This window comes from Rousettus aegyptiacus, unplaced genomic scaffold, assembly GCF_014176215.1.
Source record: "Rousettus aegyptiacus isolate mRouAeg1 unplaced genomic scaffold, mRouAeg1.p scaffold_m13_p_11, whole genome shotgun sequence".
Lineage (NCBI taxonomy): Eukaryota > Metazoa > Chordata > Mammalia > Chiroptera > Pteropodidae > Rousettus > Rousettus aegyptiacus.
In genome coordinates this window covers 29,372,660-29,389,704 of record NW_023416286.1, presented here as the reverse complement: position 1 = coordinate 29,389,704, position 17,045 = coordinate 29,372,660, and the positions used below count along the sequence as shown (strand labels likewise).

At 34.7% G+C, this 17,045-nt stretch overlaps 1 protein-coding gene across 9 annotated transcripts in view; it reads left to right on the top strand.

The window, feature by feature from the left end:
• TENM3 (teneurin transmembrane protein 3) overlaps positions 1-17,045 on the top strand; it is a 766,204-nt gene that overhangs the window by 373,562 nt on the left and 375,597 nt on the right. For all 9 annotated transcript variants that reach the window (XM_036228685.1, XM_036228689.1, XM_036228687.1 and 6 more), the window contains one exon: positions 15,399-15,677. In XM_036228685.1, the coding sequence (XP_036084578.1) occupies positions 15,399-15,677 (279 nt within the window). The remainder of the gene's footprint in view (positions 1-15,398; positions 15,678-17,045) is intronic.

Below are 17,045 nucleotides of genomic sequence, written 5' to 3'. Positions count from 1 at the left end.
CACACACACACACACACACACACACACACACACACACACTTTTAAGCATATCCTAGAAAAAGTCTTTAACTTTATAGCTAAACATATTTTACAAGATCCTAGAGAGAAAAAAACAAGTTACTTCTATTGGTACTTAGAAAAGAAACAAAAATAAGAGTAATATATTTCTCATCTGCAACACTGAAAGCTGGAAGACAATGGAAGAACATCAACTGAGAAAAAAACTTATGACTCAAGGATATTCTGTAAAGAGAAAATATCATTGATCTCTTAGAGTAAATGCAAGATATTTGGGACCACACAAAGATTCAGAGCCTGTATCACCAATGTACACCATCTAAAGTACTCAAGAAGTAATCCAACTGAATCAGAATCACTACTATGAAGAAAAAACAGTGATGAGCAGCCGACTTTGCAGTATCTATGCTGTTAAATCCCAGATGATGAAGATGACAGAGCAAGTAGAAATGTTTAAGAAGCAGTACAAGGGGAGCCAAAACAAACAAACAAAAAGACTAGAACTAAAACTACTTACCTATCTCAGTAGAATTCAGCAGTTGGAGGAAAGTGATAGGGAATGTGTTCTAGAATCAAATCTAAAGAGGGAAAGAAGAAATAGTTACAGAATAGAGCTGTAGTGGAGGGAAATAATTGCTATCTTGCATTCATATATTAATGAAAAACATTTATTTGAATATGAATGTCAGGATAAAGGAAGGTAATCATTAGTAGAATAAAAAAGTACAATAGACCTACCTAATTGTCAGGGGGAAAAGGGGAATGAATAGCAATCTGATAAATTTAGCAAAAACAGCTACAAGGAAAAAAGAGGAAGCAAGTGAAATCATGAATAACCATAAAACAAAATGGAAGAAGTCAAATTGACTATATTCCATATTACATGGAATATAAATTCACTGAATTTTGACACAAATAAAAACTATTTAGTTGGTTTATAGAAGTTATTGGTATTTATAAGAAACACACCTAAAATGCTAAAAAAAAAAAATGGTTGAGAATAACGAGAGGACAAAAATATATCAGGTAAATACAAACAAAAAGAAAGCAAGAATGACAGTATTAATATTAGGAAAGGTGGAATTTATAATTAAAAACACAAAACAGGATACAGAGGACTATCGAGTAAATGATAAAAGACAGAAAGATGCATACATTAAAAAATTATAGTAACAAAATTTTTAAAGCAAAACTATTAGGAAAAAAACTGGTTGTTAAAATACATTTATTGTGGGATACTTTGGCTTCCCTCCTTCAAAATCGGACAGATCTAAAAGACAAAAATAAAACAGCAATTATATATAATGTCAATACAAATTTAGCAAAGATATATATACAAATTTATAACTGTTAGAAATGATACAGCTTTTCATATTTCTATGAAATAGTTACAGAAACTAAATGTACATTTAGGTACAAAAAATATTTAAAAATCAGAAAAGTAGAGCCTTTGTAAGTCAAAATATTTGATCATATAATACAGTAAAATTGGAAATAAATAACAAAAAGATAAACAAAACCCTTTTGTCCCCATTATGACACCCAGAGATAATGATAAAGAGCACTAGAAAGCAATGAAATAAAAGTCTGCTTCTAAAATTTATGGGAGATAGTGAAGCCATTATCATAGGGAAAATATATTGTTGAATAATATTCTTAAAGACTGAAGACCAACAAAAAGGAATTTGCTATACATCTTAAGAAGTGAGTAAAATGTCAGAAAAATAAACCAAAGGAAATGGGAAGAGGCAGATAATCAAGATAAAATTGAAATTAAAAACAAAGGACCTCATTCTTTTAAAAGATTAACAAAATGGAAAGCCCCTCATGATTACTATTAAACAATAATGAGAAGAAAAATAAGGAGACATGCTGGAGACATTGTAACAACTAAAGGAGACTTTCTGAAAACATACTTTAAAAATCTAGAGGAATTTATTTTTTCTTAGCAAAATATGATTAACCTCAAATTTTTTCAAAACATGGAGAAAACTTCTCGAAACCAATAAACTCCGAAGAAATTTAAAAGACGATTAAAAGGGGTACCATTAAAAAGGAAAAGATAGGCTCCTAGGTGAATTTTACATAGCCTTCAAAGTACAAACAAGACCAATGTTCACTAAGCTATTCAGGAAACACATACACACACAAGATGGAAAGCACTAAAATTCACATTATGAAGTTGACATAACCTTAATTATAAAATTTGATTAAAATAGTACAAAAAAGTACCTATCTAGACCAAAATCGCTTCTCCATATATGTGTAAAAATTCTAAATATTTGTGTATAAGAACCTTGCAATGTGTAAAAAGAACAATAAGCTAGACTAAATTAATGACTGCGTGGTCACTAATCCTTGGTGACAATGCCAGGATTTTTCAATGTTAGCAAATCTATTAAAATAATTAGGTTAATAAATCAAAGTAGAAAACATGATCTTATCAATAGATGATGAAAAGGTATGCAATGAAACTTGGAAACTATCTCTTATTAAATAAAACTCACTAAATAAACCAAGAAGAAAAACAAATATGTAAGATGATCAAATGAAAACATTAAACAATGAGATCCTAGGACTATTTCAGTTAAAATCGGGAACATAAAAAGACCCATCTACTTTCACTGTTACTATTCAAAATTGTTTTAGACATCTTAACAATTGCAGTAAGAGAAGAAAATTTAATATGTATTATTTGAGGAAAGTTAATTTAAGACTTTTGTTAAATATATGATTGTAAACATATAAAAACCATGTGTCTCTAGAAAAAAAATAAAAGTTTAAGCAAAGTGGTACTTGAATGAATACATGATAAATCTACAGACATCACAGGTAGTATAGTGTAATAGTTAAGAGATAATCTGTGGTTGAGTCCTAGATCTGCCATTCATTCGCTGAGTGGCAAGTGACATATTCTTGGCCAACTAACCTTCTTAACTTTTTACTTAATTTCTTTGTGCTTCAATTTTCTCCTATGCACAGTGATTTACTTTTAATCTGTAATTTGTTGAGAATTAAATGAGTTACTATATGTCAACTGCTTAGAATAATATCTGATGCATATTAAAATGGCCTTACTATATATATTTTTTGTAAAACTATGAACCCGCTATAATCACATCTATATAATATTGGCATAAATTTAAAAAAATTGATCAAAGGGATAGACTAAAATTTCAGAAATAAATCCTAGTATATATGAAATTTAGCATAAAACAAAAAATGGTTTTTCAGTGGTATTTGATAAATGGTGCTGGCACAACTGGTTATCCATCTGGAAGACTATAAAATTGGACCCATATCTCTCAGCATATTCAAAAATAAATTAAGATGGATTAAATACAAATGTAAAAAAAAAAATAAGCAATAAGAATTCTAGAAGTTAATTTGAGAGGCTGAATAAAGTAGGGACAATTTGATCCATGAGCAGCAGAAAAGTCCAAAAACTGGCTTCAACAGCTAACAGAATTATTTTCTTACAAAACAGAAAGTCCAGAGGTAGATGCCAGATGCCATCATGGACCCAGGTTCCTTCGGCGTGTGTGTGTGTGTGTGTGTGTGTGTGTGTGTGTGTTTGCTCTGCTGTCCTTAACATGTGGCCTTGTCCTGGGGATCCCCAGATGTTTGCTGCATTCTCATATTCCTGATTGAAACAGAATAAAAGCAAAGGTGAGACAGCTTTCTCCACAGTGGACCATTCCTTTTTACTCCCTAGCGACTTCTTCCTACATCTTTTTCAGAACTGTTATACTTGGCTACGCTTAGCTGCATGAGAAGAGGGAACGTTTACTATTTTTGCTTTCCAGCTTTTAGAACAGAAGAAGGCAAAGAAGAAGTGGTTGTGAATCCACACGGCCTACCCCATGGACTATACGTACACCCCAAGTATAAGGAAGACCATTCTAATAAATGATCCAGAATAAAAGACCTAAAAGATTTTTTTTATTTAAGCCTTTTATATGTAAATAAAAATGCCATTAAAATTATTATAGTGGGAAGTATGTTTATAATCCATATAAAAGATAAGAGGTATATATATATATATATATATATATATATATATAATACTGAGTAACTTTTATTAATTTAAAACAGAAAGAGAAACAAACCAATGGGAAAATGGCATGAATAAATAATTCACAAAAGAGCAGATTCAAGTGGTCAGTAAACACATGAAAATATAATTGGTTTTCCAATTAGTCTGAGAAAGGCGGTAGCAAATCCAGCTCCTCGATCCCCAGTGCACAGCTCCTGTCCTGGCTCCCCTCACTGAGCATTCTTGTGCCAGTGGTTTGCTTAGGAAGTTCCCCTCAGCTTGGTAAGCAGAAAATTAATGAAAGGGGGTACTGTGGTGAGAGGTGTTTCTGGTTGGAATTCTGGACTCATTTTTTGAAGACAGCCTCATAAGGTGGATGTCATGCTCCAGAGCAGCAGTCAGTCCCCAACTTTTTTGGTACCAGGGACCTGTACTCCTATGAGAATCCAACACCTGATAATCCGACGCGGAGCTGAGGTGGTGATGCTAGCGCTGGGGAGTGGCTGCAAATACAGATGAAACTTGCTTGCCTGCTGCTCACCACCTGCCGTGTGGACCGGTTCCTAACATGCCACAGACCAGTACCAGTCTGTGGCCCTGGGTGTCAGGGACCCCAGCTCTAAAGTGCTGTTAATCCATTTCCTCAGATACAGATAACTTAATAGACTTACCTGTTCCATCCTGACTTCCTACATGTTGTTTTCATGGGAAAGTATATACTCATCCGTATCAACTTCTAAACATAATACATTCTTGAAGTGAGGACTTTGTGTACAATTGTGAATTTTTGGCTTAGGAAGAAGACTCTCTCATTCCCCCCCCCCCCAAAAAAAAGAGCAACTAATGAATTGCGCTACTCAAAAATTTATTCAAAAACTCTTATATAAGTATGCAGAATAAACACAGTAAAAATCCATAGAATTACAGAAAGAAAGAAGGAAAGAATTAAGGAAGGAAGGAAGGAGATTGGAAGGGAGGGAGGGAGAAAGGGAAGGAAGGAAGGACAGACAAAAGAGACAAAACAAAACAGCAAAACATTAACAGAGCTGGTTATTCCGAGAGTAGGGCTGCGAGGGAAAACCTGCCAATTTTAAATCTCCGAAGATCAAAAGCTAAACATAATCCCTGTGTTGCAACTGCAGCAAGTCGGTTCTACACTTTGTGAATGGAGAGGAAAAAATCACTTTTCAAGACAGGCAGACACAGCTCGTTAATGCCCACGGTGCCTGGGATATGATGGTTGGTGTTCGGTTCACGATGAACTAACTCCAGACATGATGGTTAAGGTGGGAGATGGCAAAGCGTTTCCAATTTAGTTTAGGAATGAAATATAAACCCAAATTACCTGATGCTAAAGGAAATTTTAACCCTCATGTCTCATACTTTCAACCAAAACCTATTCTGTTGTTTCTTCCTCGAACCCTCGATGCTATTGTTCTCAGCTTTGTTTCATATTCCATTGTGCCGCCTTCTTTCTGCCTCTGCATAGACTTATGTGATTGGAAGGAAGACCTTTGAGATCCTCCAAATCCATATTATAGATGAAGAAAAACTGAGACCAAAACTTGTTAAAATGTTCACTCAGTGAACAGCTGCTGAGTTCCACAGCCAGAAATGACCAGAATCAAATCCAATCATTTTCTACTGTTTGATCTTTCTCATTTCTACCAAAAACAAACAAACAAACAAACAAAAAACAAAATAAAACAAAACAAAAAAAAATCTTTTTGAAAACGACAGTAAAAAACTAAAGTCATTCTTGAATATCCTTACAACCTTGGCATAGGCATAGAGAGCTTAGAAAGGTCATAAAAAGGACAAAAACATAAAAGAAAAAATTGATAAATTGGACTTCGGTCATGAAAAGGAAAAAAAACATAAAAGAAAAAATTGATAAATTAGACTTCATCAAAATTAAACTTCTATTTGTCAGACATCCTTAAAAAAATAAAAAGGCAAGCCACAATCTGAAAGAAAATTTTACATACACATACAGATTTTACAAAGGATTCATCCACAGAATATAAAGAGCTCCTATAAATCCATAACAAAAAGATTAAAAAATGCAGTTTTAAAATGGGCAAAATCTTACAACAGAAACTACCCAGAAAAGACAAAAATGTTTAACAAGCACATGAAAAAAATGCTTAACATCGTTAGCCATTAGGGAACTGAAAATTAAAATCGCAATGAGCTACAACCACTCACCCACTGGAAAGACTAAAATTAAAAAGATCCAAAGCACCAAATATTGGGGAGGATGTGGACGAACTGAACTGTCATACATTGCTGATGGGAATGTAAAATACAAAATGGCACAATTTCTTTAGAAACTGGCAATTTCTTATAAAAAACTAAAAATAACTTGAAGTAACTCCTCTTGACCCAGCAATTGGTGTCCTTGGTATTTATTCAAAACGAATGAAAGGCTGTCTTCACAGCAGCTTTATTCATAATCAGCCTTAACTGGAATAACCAAGTGAGTGGACAAATTGTAATATATTCATGTGTTAGAATATAACTTGACAATACAAAAGAATGAACTACTGAACTGATACATGCAACAACAGGAAAGACTCTAAAAGACATCCTATGAAGCAACAGGATCCAGAGTACATACTATCTTTGTTTATACAAAGTTTAAGAACAGGCAAAAGCAGATCTACAGTAAAAGAAATCAATGTTTGCTCGTGGGGGTAGGGGTTGACCTCAGGAGATGGAGAACTTTGGGCATGTGATGTGCCATATTTTGAGATGTGCTATATTTTGGTTGTGTTTGTAATGGATACAGTTGTTAAAACTCACTGAAGTGTCCGCTTAAGATTTGCGTATTTCACAAATTTACCCAAGTAGAATACTTTCAAGATTGAAAACAAAGAGTAGGCATGTTCAAACGAGTGGAGTTGAATATGGAAAGTTTTGGGGGTGTGTTCTCCATTTCATTCAGGGTGAGATTTCATTTGGTTCTGTGGCAGAGTCGCATTGTCCTTACTGAAATTTAACCAAGGTCCTCTTAAAAACAACCTCTGCTGCCATTGCATTATAATGTTTTGCTGAATGAAGACATTTAGCCCATTAAGATAATAGCATCCAGGATTGTGCTGAGGGAGAGAATGAAGAGTTGGTGGCATGCAGATGGGACCTTGCCTTTCAAATATTTTCATCAATATCCAAACAGAACAAAGCCCATTTTTTGCTCTTAAATATAGATTACCTTTTTTTTTGGCAATTTTACTGCTAGAATATTACTGAAATGATAGACAATTTTTAAATCTTTCTGTATACTCTATGTTCCAGATAGATTAAACAAATTAAATTCATATTTGTCAAATGTAGAACATGAAGGTAGTACATATTATTTTAAAATGTCACCAATAGCATTAGGCAGATGTAAAAATAGTATTAATAACTGCTTTAAGATATTAATTATGTGTCTTTCCATACCATATTATTCTGCTTTGGAAATGAAATGGAAATCATTGTTTTTCTTACTCTTCTTATTTTCGTTTTATGTATTTGTATTTTTTTTTTATTTTTGCATCATGAAAATATATTACACAATTCAGACATGTTGGAAATTGTGAAAGAGGAAGATTTGAGAGCCAAGAGCAAAATGCTTTTAATTTTAAAGACTGCGATTTAGTTTAGTCTTGGATGCCATTATAATGAATAATGGGAACTGATCCTAGACTTCAAAAGAAATATGACCATATGGTCTTACCATTCAGCACTTAATGCTGCTATGAATTTCCAGTTATACCCCAAACTTTTCATTTCCCCAGTGTTCCCCCTCACCTCTGTCATCATACAAAAACGAAAGGAATCTAAAACCCTTTTTCATGTTTTCTGAAATACGTACTTACTGGTGCTGAGAAAACTTCTTCTTTGTGAGAATAGGGTGATATAAAGAAAGACAAAAACCTGAAGAATTAATCAGCCCCACTGGGCTAATTACTGCAACTCCAAAGTTTATGACTTTTAAATATTAACTACTTAAAATGATTCATTTAGAGATCAAAATGATTAATCCTTCTCAGTCACTATAAATGTCAGTAGCGAGATTAAAGGATTTAGATGGTCATGTTTACCCAACCTTAAAGTTCTGTACTTAAAGACACAAGTTAAACAGCTCCAGTTTATCATTGTTTCATGTTAATGTTTTCCGCTCAGCTCCCTCTTTCAGCTCCCCTGCCTAACCGATTGTTAACTAATTTTGGCTGTTAAGTAGGCAAGTGGCTTGGCGGCCAACCCGCTTTGTAGATTACCTACCAGAAGGTGTGAGTAGATAGATATAGCTTATAGCCCTCCTCCGGACACAGTCGGGGTAATCCTTTCCCCCTGCCTTGGCCTTTGTTGGTCTGATGTCTTGAGCTCCCGGCTTACTGCTAAACTCGTATCCAGTTCCTTGCCACGTTGCCGGTTTTGGATCCACATTGTGAATCACTGCGGTGACGCTTCAGTCACAATTATTAAAGACCTGCTGCTTCGTGCCAAACCATACGCATATTTATACCAATACCTACTGCAGTTTGACTGTCAGAAACCAGCAGATGTATTGTAGGCATGTTATCATCGCTGGGTCTTAAATTGTCCTAAAGCAATAACTGCTAAGTAAAAATAAGAAGCAAATTTATTTTCAGAGTGCTTTTGATAAAAACCAATTCGAAAGTTGCTTCTTTAATTACAAATGGTTGCCAGTATCAGAACTGTACGATTTTGTGCTTGGGTATACAAATCCTTCCTGACCCACACATAAGAAGAGGCTCTTTCCTACCGGTCATCAGACTCACAACCTAATTTTTCTCATTTGAGCCACCAAGCCCTCTGTCCATATGTTTGTCTTCCCCTGGAGCCTTCACAAATCTTATCTTGAAGAAAAGGCATATTCTCTGGGGCCATTCATTCTAATCCTGCTTTCTCTGCTTGCAAACATACTTGGGGCTTTCCCTTCTCACCCTTCTCATCAAGTTCACCTTAGAGCCTTAGCCTTACATTTCCCTTGACAGGTACCTGTCACAGCTGAGTTCAGATGGCTGCTGAGGGGGCAACCTGCAATGGCTTCCACTACACTGTGCTTTGAGTCATAAATTAGATTATAAGTACAGTGTACAGTAGCTATGTGCTCTGTCCTCTAGGAATCTGAGACTATCAGTACGTGTTTATGGATGTTAACATGTTAATAGATAAATTGAGTGAGCAGTTGAAGATATTCTCATTTTACATAAAATGAGGTGGAGGAGTTAAGGTATTTAGTGTGATTTTAAGTTAATTTAAAAAGTTTAGTTTTGTGTAGAACCTTATAAGTAAAGATTTATACCCTCATTGAAATTTCTGTTGCATGTTCAAGGATGGATATTCTGTTCAAACAGTTGACAAATTTAACCTAAGAAGGTTAAAGCATTTGGAGTATTCCATAAAATATGCATTAGGATTCAAAGGGGAAAAAGTTACATACATTTCTATTACTGTGTGATCTTCTTATCATTTTGCAAACACAGCAAAAAAAGGGAACTCCAGATAAGATGGTGGTGACACTAATTCCGCAAGCATCAAATAAGAAATGTTTGCCCAATTTGTCGTTTTGTGTTAACACTCCATCCTTGGAGGAATGTCACTGCATGTATGAGAACAGATAATTCCATTCAAACTCACAATACCCAAAGAAAATATTTAAAGATAATTATATATTACTTTATTCCTGTGTATTAAATTTCTATTGATTCTTCTATTCATTTCTCATACTGTTTTGGAGGTTGTTACTATATAATAAATGGATGGTTCTTCTCTTTTTAAAAAAATCCATGTATGACAATGGAAAAAGGAAGAATTGAAATGATAATTCAATAATTGAAAGAGAGAAAAGCATTGTTCCCATATTTCTTAAATGGCTTTATTTCTTTATAATAAATAAAAAAGGATTTTTGAAGCTCACTTCTCCAAGAAAAGGTAATAAATTAATTTCCTTTAATTATTAACTAGGAGGTATTAAATAGCAAGTTAAGAAAAAATATTTTTAAAAAAGAGGGTAGACTTTAATTTTTTTTTGTTTTTTAAATTAGTTAAATTATCATAAAAAGTAAAAATCCAGAACTATAAAAGAGAAAATTACTGATTTCCTTCACTTACAATTCCCTTCTAAATGATCCATCATGACATATTTTTAGCCTTCCTGACTTTTATTCATACTCAAAACTGTAAGCTCTTAATAATTAATTGGCTCTCTTCATTGGTTTCCAAAAATGGGATCATACTCTACACACGACTTTGAAACTTGTATTTTTTACTTAAAAAAAAAAGATATATATATATATATATATATATATATATATAAAATGAGCTTCCCTCCAAATCCTTTGATATAGTTCCAAACTCACTCTTCATGCCAGCCATGCAGTGTTCCATGCATGGGATTTATAACTTACTCAGCTCTGCCCTTTCTGGTAAACATTCCAGTGAATTTAATATTTGCAGCAATGCTATAGTATGCATTACTTGTACATGTATGTTTAAGATCAGGTGATTTTATTTCTATAGGATATAGTCTCAAAGCAAAGTAGAGTTTTTAAGCTAAAGAACATTTTTAATTTTAATAGAATAATATTTTTAAGTACTAAAGCAGCATAATAAAAGGCAAAGAAAAAAATGGTAGGATAAAGTAATAATGAATTCACAAAGCAGGCCCACAGGATTAACTGTTTTTAAGAGAACAGTGATTCTTGGTTTGTCTCCCAGATTTCAGTGCCAATGACCTATATTCCACCTTGTCATTACAAGGTTGCAGTGACATAGAAGAGAATCAACAGATGCTGATGAGGGAGGATATGCAGAAGTTAGAACCCTCAAATGCTGCTGGCGGAATGTGTAAAATCGTACAGTCACTGTGGAAACAGTCTAGCACTTCCTCAAAAGGTTAGATATAGAGCTACTATATGACCCAGCATAAGGTGGGTCATATGTATATGACCCTCATAGGTGTATACTGAAGAGAAACAAAGGCATATATCTACTTAAGGACTTGTACACTTGTTCATAAAAACCCAAAAGTGATAACAAGTCAGATGTCCATTAACTGATGAACGGATAAATAAAATGTGGTGTGTCCACACAATAAAATATTGTTCAACCTTAAAAAGGAATGAAGTACTGATACATGCTACTATGTAGGTGAGCCTGGGCCAAGTAAAAGAAGCCAGTCACTGAAGTCCACCTATGGTAGGATCTCTTTTATTTGAAATGTCCAGAATAGGTAAATCTATAGAGACAGAAAGTAGATTAGTGGTTGTCTAGGGCTAGGGAGAGAGGAAGAATAAGAGGGGAAATGGGAAATGACTGGTAATTGGAACAAGGTTTCTTCTTGGGGTGATAAAAATGTTCTAAAATTGATTGTGGTAATAGTTGCACGCTACAATGAATTGTACGCTTTAAATAAATACATTGTATGCTTTGTGAGTTATATTTAAATAAAGTTGTTTTTTAAAAAAAAAAAAAAAAGAACAGAGAGAGAGAGCAAAAGTCTAGATATTACAGAAATCTGGATATAGGAAAGAAGAGAATACCATGAGTTTGAGTACTGAACTGCCTTCTACCTGGTGTTGTGGTCACCTGTGTAACTCTGAGACTAGTCCCTCTGTTCAGTCTTTTTCTTATAGATTTGCACAGAGATGGTGGATGTCTTGCCTATTGGTGAAAAATTTCCCTTGTCTGACTAGGTTAAACACACTATGTGAGAAAAAGGCCAAACGGCTAACCTATTTTTCCGATCCCCTTCTTTTATTAAAGGGGTAGCTGTGCTATGTGTCAGCTTCACTTGAAGTGTTTATTCTTTTATGGTCCTTTCCACTTTGTCACATGCCCTCACTCATTTTTTTTTAAATGCAAACTATTTTTTTAGTGATACAACCTGCCTGGATTGTGTTCATTCAGGTTTTCTTTTATACATTTTCAAATTTATGAGTGTCATAAACAAAAATGTCTCATCTCGTCCACGTAACCTTTAATCATAATGAATTTTATCTCAGGTTACCGTATTCCTGCTGCAATTTATTGTTTTGGTACTGTTTCAAATTGTAATGGGAAACTGTTGTTGGTCCTACTGATCAAGGTTACCAAAATTCAACACACAGGAGATAAATACTTATTTCACCAGTCTCAGACGAACAGACTTAATATAAAAACTCTAAAGGGCAAAGAAAGAAATTAAGGTAATGGTGTTAGAACCATCGCAAAGAACACAATCTGAAGAAACCATGGGAAATAAGACAAATATATCCTTATCTCTTTCATGTTATTCGAATCTAAGCTGACTTTAAGTAGAATGGTCCAGTTTTTAGCCTGGTTCCAGAAGTATCTTTGCTGCCTTTTTCTGCTTTTCTTTTCCATTTTACATTGCCTCAAAGCCCTCTCTCAACAACCCTTCCCAGCCCAACCTTACCACCTCCAAGTTCTCTCAGCCTATTGTCTGTTCTCCCAGTCAGGAACCTCTCCTCTCCATCTTCCCTCTGTTTGTCAAAACTGCTTGTGTTTGCCATAAACATAGCCCATCTTGCTAAACACTGCTGGAGTGCGGGAAATAATCTATTAGACTAATTCATTGTAGTTTAATAACTGGATTTCCTCAGGGATGTTTGAATTAAAACAAGATACCCTACAAGCATGAATTCTTAACCAGAGAGAATTGACAACAACAGAATTTGAAGCACTGAGGCATGTCTGAGCTGGAGATATTTTTGAATGAAGGGAAAGTAATACTGAGTCAACTGTGGTGGTGGTGCGGCTATCCTAAAATTATTTGAAAATTCTCCTCTCCCCACACTCAAATTCTACATTTCTCTATGATTATTACTTACATTTTTCCAGGTGTTTATTTTTAAGCCATTTCTTGTTTAGCCTTGCTCTAATGCTAGTCACACTTGCATAAGCATCTCTTAAACCAAGTCACAATAGCCCTGAAAGATGAAAAACTAGGGTGGTATAGTGACATGCACATAGGTCCATGGGAGTTTAAGGTATTGTTTCTTCCTAGTGGAAACAAAAGCAAATTTAGTTCAGTAAGGAAATCCAACGGCTTGATTTGTATCTTGCATTTCAGAAACAGCCCTTTAGAGTTTTGAATCATTGTGAGATAGTGATGTCAGAAGGTCAGATTTTTAAGGAGTTTGGGACACACATATCAATCGATTCATAGAGATTATCTATTGGATATTTATTTGGAAAGCAAACTGTATTTACATACCTGGATAACCAACAATAAAGACTGCAGTTTTCTGCCTTTCTTCACCTCATAGATTTTTGCATCAAAGATGGCAACAGTTCGAAAAGCCAATAACGTGGAAAATGTTCCAAGTTACATTTCAGGAATTAGAAAGGGAGTTTTTACTGTCTTTTAATTTTTCTCTTATTTTTATTCTCCAATGTGGCACCTCCCAAAATAAAGGAAAGATGCAGAGGATCCTAACATTCATTTTCACCCTTTAAAATTATAGTGTGTTATTTTGAAAAATCACCATATTTGATGGTAATAGTTAACTGTTTTTGACCCTTCCCCCCATTTTAATTTTGATATACAAATAACAATTGATAAGCTCTTCCACGACTATTTCATTAACTGTCCACGATGTTGATCTTTTAGAATATGCTTTTATAAGTGCAATGGATGCTATTTAAAAAATACTGACAATACTGGGTCTTACTTATTAGACTTGCCCACTTGTCCACTTTCTCACTGTTCAGTTGGCTCTTTTTCACTCTTTCTCTCTCTCTCTCTCTTTTTTTTCTATTTCCTTTTCTTACATATTTTTGGTTCAGATACTTATTCACATCTCTCTGATCAGCACAGTTTGTGTTGTAGCTAATTGTAGCAACAGATTTCCATTACTTATGGGTGTCATTGTTAGAACCCATTTGGAAATCCGTCCAAGATGAAGTTGATTCCAGCTTCTGATATGACCACAGCGATAAAGTGATTAACCACACAAGTTAAAATATGCAGAGACCTGGAGAGTGCTAATATCTTTACAACCAAACACATTGCACATTATGTTTAATTCATTTCCTAGAAGATTCAACATTATTTTATCACAAATAATGTATAGTCTGTTTTAAAAGATATAGTGTTATTTCTCACATGAACCAATTAACATTCAAATGTTCATAGATTTAATAGCTAGAAGTAGGAAAATGAAAACTATGAGTAATATAAATGCTTAAAAGTCTTAAAAGGTCTGTATTGGGTGGTGGAATCTAAATCAGTCTGTATATACTATTCCTTGCATGTATTTAGAATCCAGCTGATGTCTGAATCTCAGACTCTACCATGCCAATAAAAGAAATGGAAGAGCCATATATAAAAAATTCTGCAAGCAAACATTTCTCACTTTCTTCTCATCCACGGTATCATAAACATATGGGAAATTTTAAAAATAAGTACAGGATTGGAAACGTCATTAATAACAGCAGTCATTTTAAAGTGTCACCTAATTTAAACACTTTTGCTTTAAGTTATTGCAGTGTCATGAGTTTTATCATGCTCGATTTATTAGTAAAGGCTTGCAGGGTTCACAGCCATTTATTTTGCAGGGGACATTATTTTACCATTAATTTTTAAATACATAGCACTCCCACTATATTTTTAGAGTGCACTTTATTTGGAAAAAATGGTTTACTCTAATCAATATAGATGTTTCCAGGTGTTTATTAAGCTAAAAGTCTAGAAAGTCAGATGTCTGCAAATTTTCAAGATATTATACTCCCAAAATTTAGTATATGTACACACGCACACACACACACAATACATGTTTATTTTGGTTAAGATGAGAAGATAGACTAAAAACTGACCAAGCTCTTTTTCCTACTTAATGAGAAGCTCTTTCTTGAGGGAAATCTTTTCTCTTCCAAAGAAGTGACATCCGGGTGGGAAAATTTTATCATTTAAGACTAGAGCAGGGACACAAGAAATAATTCTGACAATTTCTATTGCTTCATAAGTCAGCTAAAGAAAATAATATCATTGATAACTAATCCTTTCTCAGGGGTGAGTTTTCATGGTCTGTGCCGATTTACTTGCCCATCTCTCTGGAGGTGCTTGTGTGGTAAAGGTTGACAAAGGAGCTCTAAGCTGAGGTGTGTGAAGAATCAGCTGTGGAGCCTCGCCCCCACCCCCATAATTGCACCCCCTTGACCGTAGGCCATGCAGTGCTAATGTAAACACCTGGTTCGAATAGCAGAAAAACCTGAATGCTTGAGTGTGTACTTGATGGAGAGTTTCTTTGAAAAAAAAAAAATAAAACATTGAAACTAAACTTAAACATATACTCACTAGTTGTTGTCTTTTTTTCCCCCTAATTAGGACAGAATTTTACCCTAAGGCAGTTAGGAGTTTGTGAACCAGCAACTCGAAGAGGACTGGCATTTTGTGCGGAAATGGGGCTCCCCCACAGAGGTTACTCTCTCAGTGCAGGGTCAGATGCTGATACTGAAAATGAAGCAGTGATGTCCCCAGAGCATGCCATGAGACTTTGGGGCCGGGGGGTCAAGTCGGGCCGCAGCTCCTGCCTGTCAAGCCGGTCCAACTCAGCCCTCACCCTGACAGACACGGAGCACGAAAACAAGTCGGACAGTGAGACCGGTAAGATGCGTTTTTTTTGTTTTTTGTTTTTTTGCTTTATCACATCGGCGTTCAGTGCTTCTGTCTGTTTTGGTTGACTATGCGTGCTTGCTTTTCTTTTTTTCTTCTTTCTCCCCTTCTTTCTTCTCTCTCTTGCTTCTTCCTTTCTTTTTGTTTTAATGTAGTAAAACTCAAGAAACGTCCTTGAATAATGCATTTTTTTTCCTGGAAAAAAAAAATCAATATTCAACATGGGATTGTTAAATTATGCAAGCGGCCTATGATGTGTTAGCTATAGTTTTGAAAAACAGTTTAATCGTGTACAGAAAAAAAAAAAAAAGATTAGCTTTGACTTATCTTGGACCATGTCACCTGTTATCCTCTGTGGAGCAGCAAAGCAAGTAGTGATAAAGTTTACCGCAGAGCCGGCTTGCAATCAAAGATGTCTTTGTAGATTCCTCTTGAAGATATCTCAAAGAAGTTGCAGAATCTTAGAATGGATGAGTGAGCACACAGAATAGTTTATTAACAGGGCTCGAGAGTGATTGAAGAACAAATTTGATCATGCTTTAAACTTACTAGCTGATGAGAGCAATTGAAATATTGGTGAAGAGGGGGAGTGTGGCCTTTGATGTGCTTTGGGGACTGGATTACTATGCCATTAAATCCACACACAAAAATTGGATTTTAGGATATCCAAATAGCAGCTTTACATGTTGTAAGAAAAATATCTTTATAAATTGTTGGAACGTTTTTCTTATTGCCAGTGCAGGATAATAAAAACAGTTAATTTATATGCAATAAAAGATTTAAAAGAAAACTTAATTTTTAGTCAATGCTGCTTATAGGAAGAATTGGAGCATCAGCGCCAACGCACCAGATAACAAAAAGACATTTCCCCTTCAGCATTTAATATTAACAGTGCACTTGCTACTTCAATCTACTTATTAATGCTGTGTGTATACGATGCATCAAAAAGCAAAGAGAAAATGAAAATGGAAGAATTGCATGGCATTTGAAAAGAAACATGGTCGTTTTACCACTGATATTTTATTTTTATTATTTATTGAGCAACTTTCTCAGCTTTGCTTGTAATAGGAAAGCAGGTCTATTGTCAGCTTTCAATTTCAGTTAAGGCACAGTGTGAAGTGGTGCCTGATGCTTCCTACTGCTTAGTATGTGTCTCCTTTCTAGTCATGAAAAAAAAGTCTAATTTAAACCAGCTAAAACAATATCATACCTTATATAGAATACTTTAGTGCATTGAACTGAAGTCAAAAACAATTAATAATATGCACTCAATGTATTCATTTTGGAAGTGTCAGTTTTAGGTGGAGGCTGGCTTTGTTCCAACCCAAAGCAGAAAACAAGAGCAGTGATTTCTGACAA